The sequence below is a fragment of the Ambystoma mexicanum genome, chromosome 8 (assembly GCF_040938575.1).
Source record: "Ambystoma mexicanum isolate Mex_15411 chromosome 8, UKY_AmexF1_1, whole genome shotgun sequence".
Lineage (NCBI taxonomy): Eukaryota > Metazoa > Chordata > Amphibia > Caudata > Ambystomatidae > Ambystoma > Ambystoma mexicanum.
In genome coordinates, this window is record NC_090929.1 from 625,738,160 (window position 1) to 625,758,836 (window position 20,677).

Here is a 20,677-nt window from a genome sequence, read left to right on the forward strand (position 1 = left end):
GGCATGGCGTAATGTACCATTCCGCCATGGTGAGAAGTACGGCATCGCGAATCAACCGTAAACGGCCCCACTGAGTGCCTGTACACCGCTCCCTGCCCACAAAGTACAACTCCCCGTAGGTGCAATGAAGTCACAATGCAACCAGTGAAATGTACAAGTCACCCATGCATGGCAACGAACAAAAGAAACACAAGAGGGGCCAATGGGAGCTGCAGGGCACAGATGGCACGAATACAGAAGCCATCCCAATGGACATGACCACAGTCCCCCACCAAGAAACGCACGCAAACACAGGCACCTGTGACCAGCAATATTCCGAGAATCACATCATTCCACCAGTCCACCTGGCTGACCGGCATCTGTTACACAAAACCCAATCCCCCGCCCCTGAGCATGACAACATTCAAACTGTCATATTGGCAGCCCCCATCCCTGACCTCACGGGCTTAGTAGGCAAACGCGCCCAGTACAGTACCACGCAACTAAACTCCGAAGCTGGAACCCAATGCAGATCTCCTCACAATACATCGCCCCCCAAATAGGCATATGCCACATCACTTGCAAAGAAAAACGCTACACGGGCCAAATCAGAATAGAAATTTAATGCACATCAAAGTCACCAAGCCCATACAGCCATCAGGCCATGAAATCCAAAACACTAATCACCATTGTGGGCTGCATCCGCAAGAAATGACCAGCCACTACTTGTGTGTCGCCCTGTTCCCTCATGGTACACAGAGCCACATTAACGTACGAGAAGGCAACATGGAAGCGCACAGAACCGCAGGGCCGTCCCAATGGGGAGGCACTAGTCCAGCTGAAAGGCCGAAATGTTGCTCCGAGCCACCAGTACTGCGTAAGGGCATGTGGGCCATTGGCGATCGTCCCATAAGATCGTAATGCTGCTCCACTGATTAACACGAAGCAGCAGGTGTCGGGAGTAAAACCCATCTGCAGGAGTGGCATACAGATGGCAGTGGCAAAAGGGGAGGAGATACCTGTCAACCAAAAGAAAAGAAAAAGAACAGAATGGCCATCAGAACCACATTCCAACAACTCACTTCAATGATCACACGAAATCCACAGCCATATGCATGCTAGCCCACTCCAAAGGATCATCACCACCCCAAAACCACTTGCGACTCATAACCATCTATATCGAGGTGCAAACACCATCACAAACGAGTGTACCTGTGCATGCGTCTGTCAAAACAGAATCCATCAGATGGGAATGTTAACGTGCATGGACACAAGTGTCTGAGGGCGCGTCGAGACAGGGAGGGCTCAACAAGGCCAGATAGACGATGGTCCCACTATGGCAGCCCTGCATCACATAGCGTAGGGGAGGCGGATAGATCCCAAGAAGCCCTGTACATGGCAAACTCTGTATCAAATCACCTGCCCATGCATCCATTCATCATTCCCTCATCCCGGAATCAAAACGCCTGAATAATTACTCACATAACATTAGAAACATCCATTGAGTCTGTGCGTTATGCAGCCTGCAAAATCCACAGTGCCCCAGCCCGTAATTCCAGTGTAGTGAAGTAACATGTATTTGGGAACGTCCGGCCTCATCGCCCACGTAGCAATTGCGCATCCCAAACTATTCATATCAATCATTGCTTCCTCGCCATGGGCCCTGTCTCAAGGACATTGAACAATAGAGCGTTATATTTGCAGTCAGACCTGTGGGCATCTCCTCGCCGCTAGCTGGAAACCGAAAGCGCCGCCCTTCGAATTCCTCATTTGCAACATCACGCCGAAAAGGCATCTGTGGCCGTTTGAAATCACTAATTATTCCATCGAGTGCGGCTGTGTGTGAAAATGGCAACTGCCTTCACCCACAAATGGGACGCCCCGCCCGTCGTTGCAACTCGGTACAGTGATGCATGAGGGCCCACCGTTACTCGAGTACTACGTTCCACTGACCCTTCACAAGTCTGTTCGCGACTGCACAGATAGTATGGGAAACAATGGGACCACAGCAGAATGAACATGTCAACCAATGTTACACGGCCATCGGGTACAAATACATGATTGCAATAGCAAGATGCCATTCCCCGATTTGCAGCGTTGTGCGCGGGACGTGCTCGGCCAAAGGGGAGAGCAGTTTGCACAGGTGGAATTAATCACCACAGGTGGAGGCCATACAGCCTGAAAACACATAAATTGCACAGCCAGTCTCCTCCCACAACCACACCGAAATGCTACCGGCAGGACTCGCGATGTTGGCCCTGGGGGACCTGATAGCACTGCAACTACTCCAACTCCAAGAAGAAGACGAACACCAACTACAACCGGCCGCACGGAGGGGACGCAGGAGGAGGAGGAGGCCAAGGCAGGGCCAGCAAGGGCCGCCAGCACAGCCACTACCACCACGCAGGCAGCCCGCAATCCCACGCCTCCGAGCACATCCGTTCGACCTCACTGCTGAGCAGATCCACACCCTCTACCGTTTGGACCGGGACACCATAGCCGCCATTGTGGACATGACACAGGCTGACCTTGTCAGCATGATAGATAGCCCAACCGCCATCCCACCCCTACTGAAGGTGGTGTCTGTACTCCACTTCCTGGCCACAGGCACCTACCAGCACACAGTCGGACAGTTGCATGGCATTTCTCAGCCACTGTTCTCACGGACACTATTTCAAGTGCTCGATGCCCTCCTGCAGCACGCAGACGACTACATCTCTCTACCACGCTCGGAGCAGGAAATTACCAACACAAAAGTGGGATTCCATGCACTTGCCGGCATACCAGGTTGCATTGGTGCCATCGACTGCACCCATGTGGAATTGGTCGTCCCACATGCCATGGAGGCCCAGTACCGCAACCGAAAACAATTTCATTCCCTGAATGTACAAATGGTGTGTGACTCCAACAGGATCATTACACATTGTTGTGCCCGATTCCCTGGATCAACCCATGATTCTATGGTCTTGAGGAACTCTACAATACCACGCTACATGGAGCGACACGCAGGGAACAGATCCTGGCTACTCGGTGAGTCTCATTACATGCATGATTATGTGGGGTATGTGATTTGGCAATGACCTGGCAGGAAGGGGCGGGGGTGTGCGTACGTAGCAATGGCATTCCACATCATACGTTTCTCGTCCACATACAGGTGATGCTGGATATCCACTGAAGAGATGGCTCCTCACACCAGTCCGGAACCCACGGGACCAGCATGAGGAGGACTACAACCATGCCCACTCACGTACCCGTGTAGTCATTGAACAGGCATTCGGCCTACTGAAGACTCGTTTCCGCTGCCTCAGCAGGTCTGGCGGGGCACTCCTGTACCGCCATGAGAAGGTTGCAAAGATGGTCATGGCATGTGTCATGCTCCACAACATGTGCGTACGTAGAAATGTGCCCATGCCCCCTGACGCAGAACTGCAAGCACCTGATGATGGTCATGATGAGGGTGGGGATGTGGCAGCACCTCATGGAGTCTGCGAGGCACCGGAGGCCCGTGACATTCGTCAGCATCTCATTGATGTATGCTTCTAGCACTCACGCCTGGTGGCTGATACATGGACACGGGACTCGTGGCACTGTGTGTGTCTGGGACATGCACAATATGGACTGTACGCCTATGATGGCCTAGTACACAAAGATCAATGTCCACACATCTCATTGGTTGATCGTGCACTTTTTATGGCATATGTGATGTCATGTTGAACACCCTATCGACCCGCCACCCAAGTGAGCCCAACACACCCCCTCCACCCTCCTACCTCCCCCCCGAACACCAGTGTCCAAAGATGCTCATTGTCAGTGGGCTGTCGCTATTGCAAGCCCACTCTGCGGGTATCAGGGGCACCCCTGCCTGTGGAGCGCAGGTTCCTTCCAGATCTACGTTGGGGGCTGCCCTGGACGGAACCTGCAACGGATGATGTGTCTGCCTGCTCACGTCCATGCATGTCCCTAAGGGTTTGTGAGAGCTCAGTGAGCACACGGCGCACTGCGGCAAGTTCGGCACATACGTCTTTGGACGTCGCATGCAGTTCCCCCCTCAGGCTCTCGGTGCTTCTCTCCATTTGGACTCTCAGGCTCTCGGTGCTACTCTCCATTTGGACTCTCAGGCTCTCGGTGCTACTCTCCATTTGTGCCCTTAGCGTCTCTGTACCTCTCTCCATTTCTGCCCTAAGTGTCTCAGTTGATGTTTCTATGTCTGCCTTAGTGCCCCCACATTCATCGGCATGGTCCTTGAGGAGTGTGGCCAGTTGCTGCTGTTGTACGATTACCTGGTCGAGGGACTGTTGCCTCTGCTGGGCCATGGCCATTTGCGGGGGTGTCACAGAGGGGCTGTTGTCCTCATGTTGCCTTGCCACAGGGCTTGTGGGGGATGGCCAGTCGTCGTCTTGTGGGTGCCCCTGCGTGGTATCCTCATGTTGTACGGGATGGGACAGACAGGGGGATTGGGACAGGTCATGGATGGATCTGACTTCGACATCCCCGTTTTCTGTGTCGGAGCATGCTGCCATCAATGGGGTGTCACCTATGGTGCTGCTGCCACCAGAGGCAGTGCCTTCTGTGGCATCCATTGGGGGGACCTGTGGTGGTGGTGTTGTGGGCATGCTGGCTGCTGGGGTGCCTGTTGATGTTCCCTCCTCTGTGCTGCAACCTGATTTGTGCTGCTGCCGTGTCTTGATGCGTGCAGCTGAGGTGGAGGGTCTCTGGCCGTTGGTCTTGGCCTTCTTTGCAGGTGTGCTGGTAGGGGTGTCCTGTAGCTCGTCGTTTGGATCGGACCCTGTGGTGGAGTAAAGGAGGGCGAGGGTTATTGATGGGTCTGTGGGAATTGGAATGGCATTGTATCACATGCATTGGGGTGGTACCTGAGGGTGATTTGGGTCGGGTCCTTGGAGGTGCTTTGATTTGTGTGTGGAGTGAGGGTGCAGTTGTTTGGCAGCCTGCAGTTTGGGTGTGCCTGCTGCACGTGTAGTGCGTGTATTAGGGGTTTTTAATTATTTATGTATTTATTGTGGGTTTTAACGTGCGCTATCAGGCCGATGTGTGTGGACGTTCTCCTGGACATGTGTTTCTGTTGCACTATGTGGACGCATGGTACTTCACATGGATGGACTGTGTGGATTTGGCATTGTTTTATCTGGCCCACCTACCTGAATCTTCGGATGTCTGCACTCCTTTCTCCATCCCTCCGACTCCCTCTATGCTCTCCATTCCGATGGTGGAGGCACAGATTTCTTCCCAGGGGGTCAACTTGATGGGTGATTCAGGACCTCCCCCGGTGGCTGTGGCAATGTTGCGGTTGGCAGAGAGTATGCTGCGGACGCGTATCCGCAGGTCGTCCCATCGCTTGCGGCATTGCTGTGGGGTGCGGGGTGCGGTCCCCACCGCACTTACCCGCTGTGCCACCAGAGCCCATTTGGTCTTCTTGTTTGCAAGTGCCGTTCTGGTCATTTGCGTGGAGAAGACGACGGCAGCATTCTCCTGGAGGGTCTCTGTTAGCACGGTGAGTTCCTCACGGGAGAAGTGGACCTGCCGCTTGCGGTCGCACGCTTTCTTCGCTACTTTTCCCATTTGTCTTGGTTTCGCTAGGGTGGGTGACGGGTTGGGGTGTGTTTCAGGGTAGTGATTTTAGTGGTTGTGTGGTTTTAGTGGTTTTATAGGTGTACGCCGGGATGTTTCCCGTTCCGGGCCCATGTTTTTACTTCCGTTTCCGTATATTTCCGGTCACCGTACTTTCCGGTAGGCGCACACTGCGGTGACCGCTAAGAGGGGTGGCGGTATTGCACCTAGGGCGCCGTACGGCGGCGGTGTGGGCCGTTTTGGGGTCATTTCCGCCATCGCGGACTTTGCACTTCCGCTGTGGCGTGGTGCTCGTGCCCGATGGGTCGGAATGGGCCGCACTTTGCTCCTTCGTGCAATGGCGGAAACGCTATTTACGCTGTGGCGCTCCGGTCAGTCACTTTCCGCCAGGATCGTAATGAGGGCCATAGTCTTGAATTTGGATACTTATTCACCTCTTGGACTAACAGTTTATGCCCTTGTTGGAGTCGATTGCCTAGGTTTTACAACACCCCATCCTAACAAACCAATTTCTAGACCTTCACCATACGGGTGACATGTTAGTTTTTATAGCAACCTCTATCTGGTGCAGGTACATTGCTGATAATAGCAGATGATGTTCTGCAAAACCAAGAACATATGCAGCCAGATTTATAAACTTCAGACATAGGAAAGGCTCAGCCAGCCTTGCTGGAATGTGATATTCTAATTTTGCTTATGAACACATATCTCTGCAATGGGTGCTTCACACACTGAGCTAACTTCTGAACCATTGTGGCATTCAATGTATCAATATGCATTTCACTGTTGCCTATTGCACTGATCAACATAATATCCACAGGAAGGAAATAATGCTACAGAGTTATGCCGTAAGGAACACACAGACTATGTATACCACAGTGAACACAGAAAGCAATACATGGTGAATTGATCAAGGCAGAATGTACTTGTGAAACAGAAAGGCAATGGGTTTAGAGCCTCAGCAAGCGCCCCTTTTGCCCTCCCATAAAAACGTCTCTGCTGTGATGTGCATACTGCAAGTAACTAGAACCTATACAAATGTATATATGTACAATTAAGCTTCCTGGTCTAACCTATGTGGCTCCACAGCTGGTCTGTGTAGTTATGGTCAGAGCCTACCCCACATCTTAACAGTCTTTCCAGCATCTGGTGATAAATTAATATCTAAATAGAAGCCATGCCCGTTTTGACATGATGACTCCTGCGCCTACATGATTAAAAAGGCTAAAAGCCTCTGCTGTCATTTTGTCTGCTCAGTGGCCAGTAAATCATTCCTGACAGGGCTGTATGTGTATTCAGTTGTCTGCACTGTGTTTCACCCAATACAACCATGTGGGTTCTGCCGAGGACACCCTCCATTTGATCTCCCCCGAGGAAGCTTGTCACCTTCTGCAGGGAACAGGAAATCTTCCTGGGGGTACCTGGGAATAAATTATTCAAAGACAGCCCTGGAAGTAGAATGGGCAGCTACCACCAGGATGCAGGTTACTGTAAACTCCTCTTCTGTCTGACAATATGAAAGGGGTGTGAATTAGAGTAACCCAGAGAGGACTTTCCAGAGGGCAATGGTTTCTATAATCTCTGGATTTCATAGGGCTCCTAAGCTTCCTGAGCCCACTTCCTGCAGACAGAACACTCTTGGTTATGACATCAGAAGGCAAAGGACTATTGTTAAAGCAGCACGGACCAGTCCTATACAAAAAGTCTGGCAATGGTCCAATCAGCTGTGGTATTTTGCCTCTATAAAGGGATAGAGGCAATCCCCTTAATTTTATTTATTTTTATATTTATTAAGCATAGGACAGAGGAAGGAAGATCCATGAGTACAGTCTGCACCAAAGTCCTATGATATAGAGATGAAGACCCAGGTATCCAAGAAAGAGGCAAACTCTTTCCCCTAACCATCCGAGGGGACTATTTGAGATGACTGCTGTAGACTAAGGGCTATTTGCTTCATGAACTGTGGAATCAAGATCCTGCTCCCTGGAGGATAAGCACCACTGCAGGTGCTCTCTGGCAACCTTTCTGACATGCAAGGGCAGAACAAAATACTCACTTCGCCCGTGGAAACCCGGACTGGTACTCCCAGCAACTAAGAAGCCAAGTAACAGCCCAAAGCCTAGTCTCCAGTCCCACCTCAAGATGCTTTTGGAGCCGGCTTGACCATGCTCTACTCGCTTCAAGCCTCCACACGACCTACAATGCTGTCTTTTACATTCTAAGTGGCTCAGTCTCCTTTGATCCACTTGTAGCCATAACAATGCTGACTCGTGCAAATGAAGCTCATGCTCTCGACATGACTCGATCAACTTAACTCACTGTAAGCTACTGTCTCGCTCGCCACTTTGAGCTGGCTTAACGCAACTCGACCCTTGAAGCCACTGTCTCGACCTGAAACAAAATACTTACTTAGCAGAGCGGCCTCAACCACTGACTTGACTCCTTGGGGAAGCCCAACTCAACAAGTCTTGACAGTCTCTAAGGGAAAAGCACCTACAAGCCTGGCTCGACACGCTCAAGTCTTTTGAATTTGACATTGCTGAAATTCTTGCCCGTTTTCACCTGTTGTCAAAATGCCCAGTGCCCCTTTCATTACAAAGTCAGCATTCTCTATGTTCTCCTTTACATGGGTAGGTTAGTAGAGTTCTTATTAGTTGTATGAACTTTTAGTTTAATTAAAGTTTAGCATTGTTATAGAATCTTAGTTGTACATTTCTTTTATTTGATACCATAGTACTATTGTTTGTTTTATTTTTGTGCCAGCTCACACCCCTACAGGAGTGTATAGCCTGCCCTTCAAAGGGAAAGGAGGTAGAAAATTCAGATTGCTTCAGTTTCTCCTTTATGACTGGGATCACTCCTGCTTTAGTAATAGTGTGGGACTGAGTAGTCACATTAGTCAGTACTCCTGCAGACCATTAGTCAGAAGAAAGAAATTTCTCTTTACAAAGCTGTAGCTCAAGCATGTTAACAATAGTACTCTGGCACCTTTCTTCTTGGGCTTTCTATGAAATAATGAAGGATTCAAGGACCAGAAGAATGCGTTTCCCCTAATGTGTACTGGCAGGAAAACGGGAAGTCACAAAGGTTAGATGAATAGGCCCTACAATCTTTGCCAGTCCAAATGGCACACAGCAATTAGATGAATGCAGTTTCTAAGTCCTCATTTATTTTTAGTAGAAATAAAAGTTAACAGTCAAGCTGCTGACGAGGATCACTCACATAAGAATATTGAAGATACTCTCTGAGGCATAACTATGGGACATTAGCTGCAGTACAAAATATGTGAATGTAGTTAAATGGCTACTATTCAAAGATGTGTGTTAAATGTGTATTGCTGCAGCATTCCTCAAAGAGAACATCGCAACTTACAGCCTACACATGCAGAATCACAGAAATACCTCCCTAATCCACAGCACAGTTTTTGACACTTACAGATGCCATTATAGCCCCTTCAATAAACCAACAGCAGAGCCATTAGCGTTAGTAAACCAACTCTACTCTCTGCAACTCATCCAAAACAGGACTGCAAGACTTGTCCTTGGCCTCAAGCCCAAGGATCGTATCTCTCTAGGACTGAAATCTCTGCACTGGCTCCCAGTGCCGGCAAGGAGTAAGTTCAAAACCCTCTGCATTGTCCACAAGGCCTTCTGGGGTCTGTGGTCTCAATAATTTCAACTCTCTCTTCCTAAATATCTTCCTTCTCGAGCTCGTCGCTCATCCGCCTCCAACTCCCCCAGGGTCAGTCGCTTCTCCAAGCAACGAGTTGGTGGTACATCTCTTTCTTTTGCTGGGGCCTCCCCCTGGAACAGCCTCCCTGCCTCTTTGAAACTTGAGGAGAACCATCTGCGGTTATAGAAGCACCTCAAGACCTTCCTCTTTGCATATGCTTTCTCTCCTCCTCTCCCCTGCTGATCTCCTGGCTGAAACAAACTGCACTGGTCTGCCCTCTGATCTCGGGCCCAGGTCCCCTCCCTGCCAGTTGCACACCTGCAGTGCTCTCCTGGCAACCCTTGCACTCAGGGACTGTTTCTGTTACCCTACAGCCCCCTACCAGCACGTGACACCTGATGTCAGCACTAACCCTTGCACTGCCACCAGTTGCCCATACTTTGTATTCATTGTTTGATTTATTTTACCGTTTATCCTATGCACTGCACTGCCCCGTCCCCTTCCCCCCGCACTCTTCCCGTTCCCCCCTCCCTTGCGCAATCTCAATGTCACCTGGCCTAGTAAGATTGTTGTCTCTGTCTTCGCTCTGTTCCCCCTCCCTTGCCTCGTCGCGCCTTGAAACACTTGTGTATAGGTGCGTTATAAATGCCATATCATATCATATATCATTATCCAACTTCCAATTTCCTTTTCCCAAGCTGCATCATCAAAAGAGTTGATGTCACTTGCAGCTGTAAAATGTAGTGAGAACATACACAATAATTGTCAAACTACATTCTGACAGAGTCTGCTCTGAGCGATATCGGGGAAGACCTTCACATGGGCATTAGATTGTGATCAACCTTCAGTTCTGATATTACTCAACCTATCTGCTTTATATAAAATACTGGGGGCTGGATGATCCATGTCCACCATTTGGAGGAACAGGCAGAGTTACCTGGTACAGCATTGAAGAGGATTAATTCCTTGCTTTCTGAACATAATCGAGAAGTCCAAATTGGATCTGCTAACGCCATAATTTGCAAAAATAAAAGATCACATTCGGTGTCTGCCAGTAATGCTTACTTTGGAAATTGCTATTAACCATTTAAAAACCTCAACATGCAGTGAACATCTCGCTCTAGCAGGTACATTTCTGGATGTACATTGGTGATGCATAGATTCAACTTTGCTTGGAAAAGGCCCAGGTTCATTGAATCATCAAAGAATACTTGGCCCGCATTGAAAAGCACATGAAATAAAACTGCTTGAATGAAACAAAAATCTTTGGCCACAGAGAATCTGTGAGAAACCTGAAGGTGTCTCCCTGGCTAGTCCCCGGGGATCTGCCACCCAGGTGGCCAGGACACAGCCATCGCTATTGGATCCAGTTCCTGGGGGTGGACCAGTGAGGGAGGATCACCTGGATGGGGGGGTACTGTGGGAGTGGGACACAAATGGTGAGACGCGGTATCCCCCTTCTTTCAACACATTTTCCCCATCCTACCATCTATGATATTCCAAAACACTGCCCCCCTTTCCCGACACAAACACTTTTGCGCAATACCAAAGACAACAGACTAACAACAGAGCCGTTTACCTGACATGTCCAATACAAGGATCAGGCAAAGTCAGGCAACTGACCAGAATCACACACACTTGAAGGTTCTTTCCCTTCCCCACAGGGATAAAAGGTGGAGCACAAGACGAGCAAGGCAGACCGGGCAATGTGAGAGCTAACTCAGCACGGCAGTTCAAGAGGAGGAGAAAGGCGACGCAGACCGAGAGGGTGACAAGGAAAGAACTAACCTTGCCCTTTTCCGACCAAGGCCTGTGAAACCTCTGCAGAAGGAATCAATAGACCGCAAACACTAGCCAGCGTGTGTTGCAGCAGATTTCTATGCTACATGAGACCCTCCTCCGCTGGTAACCAAGCCATGGAAAGACGCTGGTCTCCGTGGTACCAACCTAAACTCAAAGAGAAAGAAAGGCAAGCGGTCCATCACAGCCGGTTAGTCGTGGGGAGTGTCGATAAGAAACCGAACTGTGTTGAACGAAAAATAGCCAACGGTTAATTGTGAACTTTGAAAATCTAAAAGATATTTTTGATGAAAGGGGGGGGAACCAGCAACAGAGGAGTCTGGCACCACGTGGGTACTCACGCAGGAAACTCTAGGCGAGTATCCGATGTTAGAAACTACCGTAACCAAAAGGCATTGGGAAAAGGCGAGAAGAGGTCAAAGTGGTCATACAGGGGTGGTCTTGTAAAATCCTCTGTGCCGTCAAAAGTCTTTGACCGACAGAGGATTGCAAAGCTAAGGGAAATGAATCCTGCTTGATGAAATAAGCGCATGAACAGTGTGTTGCAAAGGTTGGCAAGAGTGAACCCGGCCGACAGAGGGATGCTAACGAGAAGGGGTCGAAACCTGAAGTCCCTATGAATAGTGTGTTGACAGAAGTGAACCCGACCGTGGGGTGTCCACAGTGAACTGTCTGTAAAAGTTGGCGAGAGTGAACCTGGCAGAGGGAAGGTGACAAAAAGGGGTGAAGCCCGAAGAACTGCTTAAAAAGACATTAGGATTTGTGAATGCAAGTAGTATTAGAAGACCAAGGAAGTGAATTGTCCTCCTTGTCATTTGGGTCCGAGCCAGAAAGAGGGAGATCCAGGGGTGAGATGTTATCAAACAAAGTTCTTTGGAAAAGGGACTGTATGGTTGATTTATTGAATACGATTTGTGAAGGGTCTATGACCCGGAAGACGGGAACAGAGGGGGGAAGCCATCACCCAGGGTATACATGAAGCAGAACTTTGTGTTTGTTTGTTGGATACATCAGGCCTCGAAGGCAAGAGACTTTTCATTGAAAAGAGACGTAACCATTGAAGAACCTGATAGCTGGTACGGAACTGTCGGCTCGTACTGGGAAAGCTTGAGCGTGTGCCGTGCTCAATAGATCAACTTTGTCCCATGCTCAAAACATGGGGAAGTCAGAACCCCGGCAATCACATCCTGACCTATTATTTGTGAACAGTTCTTTCTTTATTAAAAACCCTATCCCACACTCTTTCTGTAATTAGTTGTAAGGATTTGATAATGTTTTTTATTTAAGTTTAGGCCTTTTAATTGGACAGGACGCCACAAGGACTGGCTTATTTTTCATTTGATAGTCAAAGTTTGCTCCCATCTTAGATATAGGTTAGGCGTTTTTCCACCATGCATTTACAGTTTAATAAACACACTTGAACTGATCACTTGTGTCTGTCTTTACTGTTGCCACCATGAGTTCCTTACAAATCCCAACACGGAAAACATACCCTTTCGAGATTATGGCTACAACCTCTAACAGATCCACCAACACTGTTAGAGAAAGTAAAGGACAATGTGAATCTGGTTACATTTTTACCTTTTGTTTTCACAATATATAGCAGAAATTTGAAATCTACAAACTAGCAAATTATGGTCAAACGAAACCCCGATCCCCCAATCCCGTTCTCAAACCCAAAGTACAGTTGGAAATCACTAGACCTTTAATACTTCACCCAGCTAGATTATTGGAACTCAAGTCAAAAAGAAGCTAATATCTTTGATGGATTGAGACTCGTGTAGCTGGGTTTGTCTGCATCTAAGAAAAGAAAGGCCACCCCTCAGTGGCCTATAAACATTTACCTTGATTACAACCTGCTAGACAATGCACCAACTTCACATTCCTATTTAAATTGTACAAAACCTATGGGGATACAGGATTAAATTACTCAGTGGAGCAGTACCCACATTAGATACTCTCTAGGAACACATGGGTCTAGAAGAAAAATTCTGGCAAAAAAGGTATTGATGGAAAACCGTCAGGGTGCAATTCCACCATTTCTGGAATGGTCAGGAAGCACAAGTTGGAACCATGCCTAATCTATGTGAGACTTAATGCTGTCGAAGTTATGGAATTATACTCCTTTGCCCCCACTTCTGAAATAATTAAGTTATGATGGGTTCTGCTAGGGACATAATTTGGATTTTTCCTTTTTGAGTTGCACTAGAAATAAGGGTGCGCAGTTTGGAGGAAAAATGCATACGCTTTCTAATTGTTCAAGTAAACTGCTGGTCACCTGATTAATGTCCTTTGTGAATCAAACTCAGAGGTGGTAGGTGCAGGAGACACAGAGGAGCCTGGCTGTTGTAATGCTGAGAATCGGTTTAAGCTTGTAGCACCAGGTCGAAGGGACTCTGCAAATGATAAAGCAAGAATAAACATTGATCTACAGATAGGACAAAGGCAGAAACATATGCAGGTTCTCTTTGCTTGGTTGCAGTACACAGATCCTTTTTACTGCTTAAAAGTGTGGGAACAGAGTCGATGAGACATAAAACGGTTACTTTCAGTAAGTTTCACAAATGCTTAATTATGAGATACAACTTCCTCTTCCATCCAACAACTGACGATCTGAAAACCATTGCTGATACAAACAAATCCTAACCTGCCAGAAGAACAAGTTACTTACCCGTAGTGACGCTCTTTTGATTGGATGTCCCGCCCACATATTCCTCGGTTACATAGCTTTCCATCCCAACACATTTTTCCATCTAATCTTTTCAAACGAAAAAGTTTTCATCTAATGCATTTTTTTGGGGGGGGTCCCCCCTTTAACCTCTAGTTCTGAACCCTTAAAACCCCACCCCAAACAAAATGTACCCTTTACCCCACACAAATATGCATTTGATAAACATATTTCCATTGGAAAAAGTTTGATGAAAAAAGTTTTGATGGATAAAGTTTCAATGGAAAGACTGTCCACCATATTCCTCATCTTATGATATCTTCATATACAGCTTTAGCTGCTTCGGAAAATTTTTCCAGCAGTGGACGCTTCGTGTTGATGCCTGTGGACTTGATGTCCCTCGAGGGCCGATGTCGACATCATCACTGGTATATAGCACGTGCAGCAACCGTTGGCTTCAGTTCCGTTTTATGTGTATTTCCAATTTTCTCTTTGGATGTACTTTACGTCAGACAGTTACTCACCCTGAAAGAGCGTAAACTGCAATAACAAGGATATTCTACTGTGGGGTAGTGTGGGAGGGGCAATGAGGAATATGTGGGAGGAACATCCAATCGAAAGAATGTTACCAAAGGAAAGTAACTTGTTCTTCAAATGGATTGTGTTCTCCCACATATTCCTCATTTTATGATACCTCTTATGACTGCATTTTTGGAGGAGTTAGAATTTTCAGTTTCAAATAAGAATTTAGGAGTTCCTTATTGGCTTGTGTGTACAGAATGAAACACTGCCTTCCCAGAACAACCTTCACAGCCTGAGGAAGAGTCCAGATTATAATGCTTGGTGAATGTGTGGACGGAGGACCATATGACCGCCGCACAAATATCCTGAATTGGGACTCGCCTCTGTAAGGAAGAGGAAGTAGTCATGCCCCTGGTCGAATGAGCTCTGAGACCATCAGGAGGAGCTTTTCCCACTACTCTGTAGCATTCAGAAATTCCTAAAATGATCCACCTGTATAAGGTGACTGCCATACCCAACTTATGGCCCGTGTTACCAACGAAAAGTTGATCATCCTGTCTTAACTTAGACAGTCTGGATAAGTAGGAGATAAGTGCATGTCTTAGTTCAAGTCAGTGTAATCTCTTCTCTTCCTTTCAAGGATGTGGTGGAGGATAAAACGACAGAAGTATGGTTTTTGAGTTGAATACAACTCTGACACAATTCTAGGGGAAAAAGGACCACTCTACCCTTAAAAAAGACTGTTTAAGGAGGTTTTCAGTACAAGGCTTGGAGTTCACTCACCCTACGGACTGATGTAAGAGCAACCAAAAGGATGATCTTCAGAGTTAGTAATCTTAGAGGGCAGGAATTGTTAGGCTTGAATGGAGCAAACATGAGAAATTACAAAACCAAATTAAGATCCCAAAACACGACTTGAAATGGGATCGGAGGGAATACATTTGTCAATACCTTCACAAATTGAATCACTAATGGTATTTTGAAGAAAGATACCTCTTCAGAGGAGGGCTTGAAAATAGATAGCGCTGCCAGATACCCTTTAATTGTGTCAACCTGGAACCCCAGATTAGCCAGGTGTAACAAGAACGATAACACCATAGGTGTGCTGCATGTAAAAGGGTCCACATTCTTATGCCTAAACCACCTGTAGAACTGGTTCCTTCAGCAGCGGTATAAGAATTTCGTGGCTGGCCTTCTGGCCGAAAGCAAAATCTCCATTACGTCGGCTAGGAGGTCCCAATCCTCATATCTCAATCTCTCAGAAACCATACATGAAGGTTGAGTGTCTTGACCTCTTGATGTAGAACCCGACCCGCCTCTCGTGAGAGAAGGCCCCCTCTTTGTGGCAGACGTATTGGAGGGCAGATGGACAAGTTCAGAAGGTTCGGGTATCTTGTCCTCCTGGCCCAATCCGGAGGAATTAGAATCATGGCTTTCCCGAACTTTGTCAACCTCCTGATCACACAAGGAATGACTGGGACTGGAGGAAATACGTACAGGAGTGGGAACTCCCAGTCCAATATGAACGTGTCCCGTAGAGCTCCTCTTGGGGGAAATTCTCTGGAGCAGTACAGCTCGCACTTACTCCGGTTGACAACGGTCGTGAACAGATCCACTTGAGGGGTTCCCCAAAGGATGAAGATCTCTTGAAGGACTTCATGAGCTAGTTTCCGCTCGTGGCAGACTGTGCTCTGCCTGCTCAAAGCGTCCGCCACTGTGTTCTCCTGTGCAGCTAGGTGAACTGCTGATAGGGAGACTACTTCTCGAATTGCCCAGAACCAGAGCTGCATTGCTTCTCTGCACAGTGGTAGTGACCCTACACCTCCTCTATTGTTGAGGTAGTACATGGCCACCTTGTTTTCCATCATTATTAGGAAGTTTTTTTCCATACAGAGGGCAGAAAAGCCTTTGGCGCTAGTCCGATTGCCCTCAGCTCTAAAAGGATGATGTGTAGTTTGGACTCCGATGGAGAACAACGACCGCTGATTGTCAAATCGTTGGCATGTGCTCTCCATCCCGTGAGTGAGGCATCTGTAACTACTGTTATCTCCAAAAGGGTTCTCCCTTCAGAATGTTTTCTTCGCAGGCCCACCACAGAAGGCCCTGTGCGACTCTGCTTGAAGAAGGTCTAACATCCTGCCTGAGAATTGAAACCATGGAGTCCCGAGGGCCGATTGGAAATATCTTATTCCCAGGGGAGCATCCGGCACCAGAAAAATGCAGGATGCCATGAGGCCAAGCAACCTCAACAAATCCAATGGGCAGAAGACGCTGGGCACTCTGGAATTTGGTGACCATCTGCAGAATGTTTTGAACCCTCAGCTCGGGTAGCAAGGCTTTTCCCAAGGATGCATCTAGGACTGCCCTGATGAATTGCCTTTGAAATGGTATCATATGGGACTTCTTGAAGTTGAGGGAGAAGCCCAGTCTGTGGAGGGAGTGGCAGGTGGAGGTGAGATGTTCGAAGACCTGTTCAGGAGAACATTCCCCAAACAGCCAATCGTCCAGGTAGGGGTAGACGTGAATCCCCCCTCTCCTGAGACCCGCTGCCACCATCTCCATCAACTTGGTGAAAACCCTCAGGCGGAGGTCATCCCAAATGACATAACTCGAAATGGATAATGAGAACCACCAAAGGCGAATCTCAAGTACCTTCTGGGCTCGTGATGGATTGGCACATGAAAGTAAGCATCCTGAAGGTCCAATGATACCATCCAGTCCTGAAGTTGGAGGGCCTGAAGCATCTGAGAAAGAGTAACCATCTTGAACTTGTCCTTCCTGTCTTAGCACAGCTTCCCCGTCCACCACGGGGGAATCTTCTCTGACCTCTATGATTCGACAGTGTTCTCCCTCTTCCAAATGAGGAGTAATCGCAAAAGGACCTGTCCCTCCAAGCTGTTCCAGTGGGGCGAGTTTGTGGCTGTCTGATTGCAGCACCAAGGGATTTGGCTGCTGCCTTCGAGATCTGCAGCTTCTCCAGGTTCTCGTCAGCCTTGCTGCCAAATAAATGTGTGACGTCAAAGGGCATGTTCAGAAGTCTGGATTGAACATCTGGAGCAAAACCAGACTTTCTCAAACAGGCAAATATGTGCATGCTAGTCGCCATAGCTCTGTTGATACCGTCAGCAGAGTCCAGACCAGTCTGAAGGGATTCACACATTGCATCCTATCCATTCTTAACAATATTTAAGAAACCGTCTCTTTCTTCCCCTTTGGGGATATGTTCACCCGTCATTGATATACATTCCCATAGGGTAAATGTGAACTTAGCCAGTGCACACATGGCATTTGCTGACTTAAGGGCCATACTTATCCGCAGAGAAGATCTTTTTTGCAATGGTATCATATTATTTGTCATCCCTGTCGGGGGACGTTGTTGAGTATGCATTCTATTTAGATATGGATGTGGCGACCTGTACCACCAAACATTCTGGAGTTGGATGTTTTCTTGGGTAACAGGGTTTACGGCTTGAAACTCTGTATTTGCCTGCTAATTTTTTATTTAATGCTGGAATGAATTCCGGCGTCTCCCAGTTGGCATTGACCCACCTTTGTAAGGCTACATGAAACAGAAGAAAAGGGTCCTCCAGAGGTCCCTTATCTAAAATATCTGTAAGATCATCATGCTTAAAAAGTGGCGCGGGTCTACTCCATCCCAGATATTGTACGACTCTAGACATTAGTTGTCTGTATGACACATCAGTATGGTCTAAGGGATCTGGTGTTCCAAATTCAATTTTGGAAGAAGTGTCTATCCCACTTGCAGTTTGCAGAGTCTCATGTAGATATTTTATCCTTGAGTCCTCCGATATCAGAGTCTCTGGAACACATTGTGCCCCTTATTGCAATCCAAAAGGATGTGATTCATCAGAAGATGGCTAATTTCCTCACAAATTGAAGAAAGAGACTTAAAAAAGTATTTCCTTAGTAGTGGGGGTAAAAGAGTCAAGTTTTCAACCTGCTCCGAGGATTTTGTGACATACGTTGAATATGGCGTCGAAGTCTTCGATGCCGTCAACGTTGACGTCAAAAGCTTCGACAACTGAGGTGCCTAAAAGTTTTTGGACAATGATGTCCAGTCTTTCAGCGTCAATGACGGTAAAGACTTTCCCTTCGAAGGAGTTTTTTCTCGACTTGGTGGAACCTCCGAAGGTTCCCAAGGTGTTTTCTCCTGGACAATGTCACATTCTGAAACTTGAATTTTTGTTATGTTGTTCAATGTTTTTTGTCATGAATCATGAAGACAAAAGGTTTTCTTTTATTACGTTTTGTTTATTATTGAATGTTACACAAGACATCACTGTTGAGTTCAAACTCTTTGTATAAGGAACAATTTACTTACCTGTAACTGTTGTTCTCCAGCATGGGTCTGGCATGGATTCACATGCTCATGAATATTCCCCGTCGTCAGGCCGGGAATCCTCGGTATAGAAAAAAATCAGTATCAGTTTCGATTCTGATCTGTCTTTCTTAGTAGAAACCAATCACTGGTCTCTGGGTCATACTGCCCCCAGCCAATGACTGCCCTCTCCCTAAGCCCCGCCTCTGGCAGCCATCCTCAGATTTGGTAGCCCGTAAAGTGGCAGTATGACCAAGTGAAGAGCCGCAGAGGGGTAGGCGGGAGGGTTCGCATGTGAATCCATGCCAGACCCATGCTGGAGAACAACAGTTACAGGTAATTAACGTGTTCCTTCTCCAGCATGGGGTCTGGCATGGATTCACATGCTCATGAATAAGAGAATACATAGCAGTACACACATGCACAACCACGGGAGGTGGCAACAGGCTCAACATTAAGCAATACAACAACTCAACATTAAGCAACTCTTACCTCCTCACCAGGCTCACCTTAGGCAAACAGGTTGCGCAGCACTGCTTGGCCGACCCTGGACTCCTCCCTGGAGTCCCGATCGACGCAGTAGAATCTTGTGAAGGTGTGCGTCGACCTCCACGTCGCAGCCCTGCAGATGTCCAGCAGGGGCACACCAGACAGGAACGCCGTGGTAGCAGCAATCGCTCTGGTCGAATGGGCTCTCGGACTGCCGGGCAGCTGTCGGTTTGCCAACCGGTGAGAGTGCATGATGCAGCCGGAGAGCCATCTGGAAATGGAAGTCTTCGAGAGAGCCTTCACTTGATTCACAGTCCCAAAGTTCACAAACAGCTGTGACGTCTTCCGAAAACTCTTTGTGCGGTCCACGTAGAACTTCAGCGCTCTAGCTACATCCAGCGAGTGCAAAGTCCTCTCGGCCGGCGACGGGAAGAAAACTGGCAACACCAAGGGCTCGTTGAGGTGGAAGTCCGACGGCACCTTGTGCATAAAGGATGGGTGTGTCCTCAGCACCACCCTCGTGTCAAGAAAAGTCAAGTATGGAGGCTTGCAAGATAGGGCCTGGATCTCTCCAACTCGTCGTGCGGAGGTGATGGCCACGAGGAAAGCTGTCTTCCATGACAGGAACTTCAAAGGCGCCGAATGCATAGGCTCGAATGGGGCCCCCATGAGCTTGGTCAGCACCACATTAAGTTCCCACGCCGGGGCAGGAGCCTTCACCGGCGGGAATGATCGGAATAGTCCCTTCATGAATTCTTCCACCAGGCGATGAGACCACAAGGACGCCCGACCCGTCGTCCTGGTATATCAGGAGATTGCAGCCAGATGTATTTTGATGGAGGCGTGAGCCAGTCCAGCTTTGGCCAGCGACAGTAGGTACGGCAGTACTTGAGGGGCTGTAATCCGCAGAGGGTTAATCTTCTGTGCACGGCACCAGACAGAGAACCTCTTCCATTTATGTCCGTAGCACTTGAGAGTTGAGGACGCCCTGGCCTTTGCAAGAACCTCTCTGCAGTCGGCCGGGATGTCATACCCTCCAAACTCTAGTGCTGCAGGAGCCAGGCCTGCAAGTTCAGCGACTCCGGGTTGTGGTGAAGAATGGTGCCTCCTTCTCTGGAGAGAAGGTCTGCGTCCGTCGGCAGCTTGACTGGTGGGGACGTTGACAAGTCCAGAAGGTCCGGGAACCAGATCTGTCTCAGCCACGCCGGTGCGACGAGGATCATCCTGCACCGGGACCTCTTGAGCTGGTTGATGAGCCGGGGCAGCAACTGCAGCAGAGGGAACACATAAAGAAATAGGCCGTCCCAGGGGAACGAGAAAGCATTGCCCATGCTCCTCGGCTGGGGGAACCTGCTGGCGAACCTCTGGCACTTGGAATTCGTCACTGTCGCGAAGAGATTGATTTGGGGTTCGCCCCATCGTCGGAAGAGTCGATCCACTTGATCCTGGCGTAGTTCCCACTCGTGGCACGAGCGCAGCTCTCTGCTGAGTGAGTCGGCGATCGTGTTTTTTATTCCTGCCAGATGAAGAGGCACCAGAAACATCCCTTGGGCGACGGCCCAAAGCCACAGATCCTGGGCTTCCTTGGATAGGGCCGGGGACCTGGTTCCGTCCTGCTTCCG

At 48.3% G+C, this 20,677-nt stretch overlaps 1 protein-coding gene across 12 annotated transcripts in view; it reads right to left on the reverse strand.

The window, feature by feature from the left end:
- The window catches only part of EIF4G3 (eukaryotic translation initiation factor 4 gamma 3), a 4,880,525-nt gene that overhangs the window by 934,166 nt on the left and 3,925,682 nt on the right, over positions 1–20,677 (reverse strand). For all 12 annotated transcript variants that reach the window (XM_069610350.1, XM_069610349.1, XM_069610345.1 and 9 more), the window contains one exon: positions 13,316–13,433. In XM_069610350.1, the coding sequence (XP_069466451.1) occupies positions 13,316–13,433 (118 nt within the window). The remainder of the gene's footprint in view (positions 1–13,315; positions 13,434–20,677) is intronic.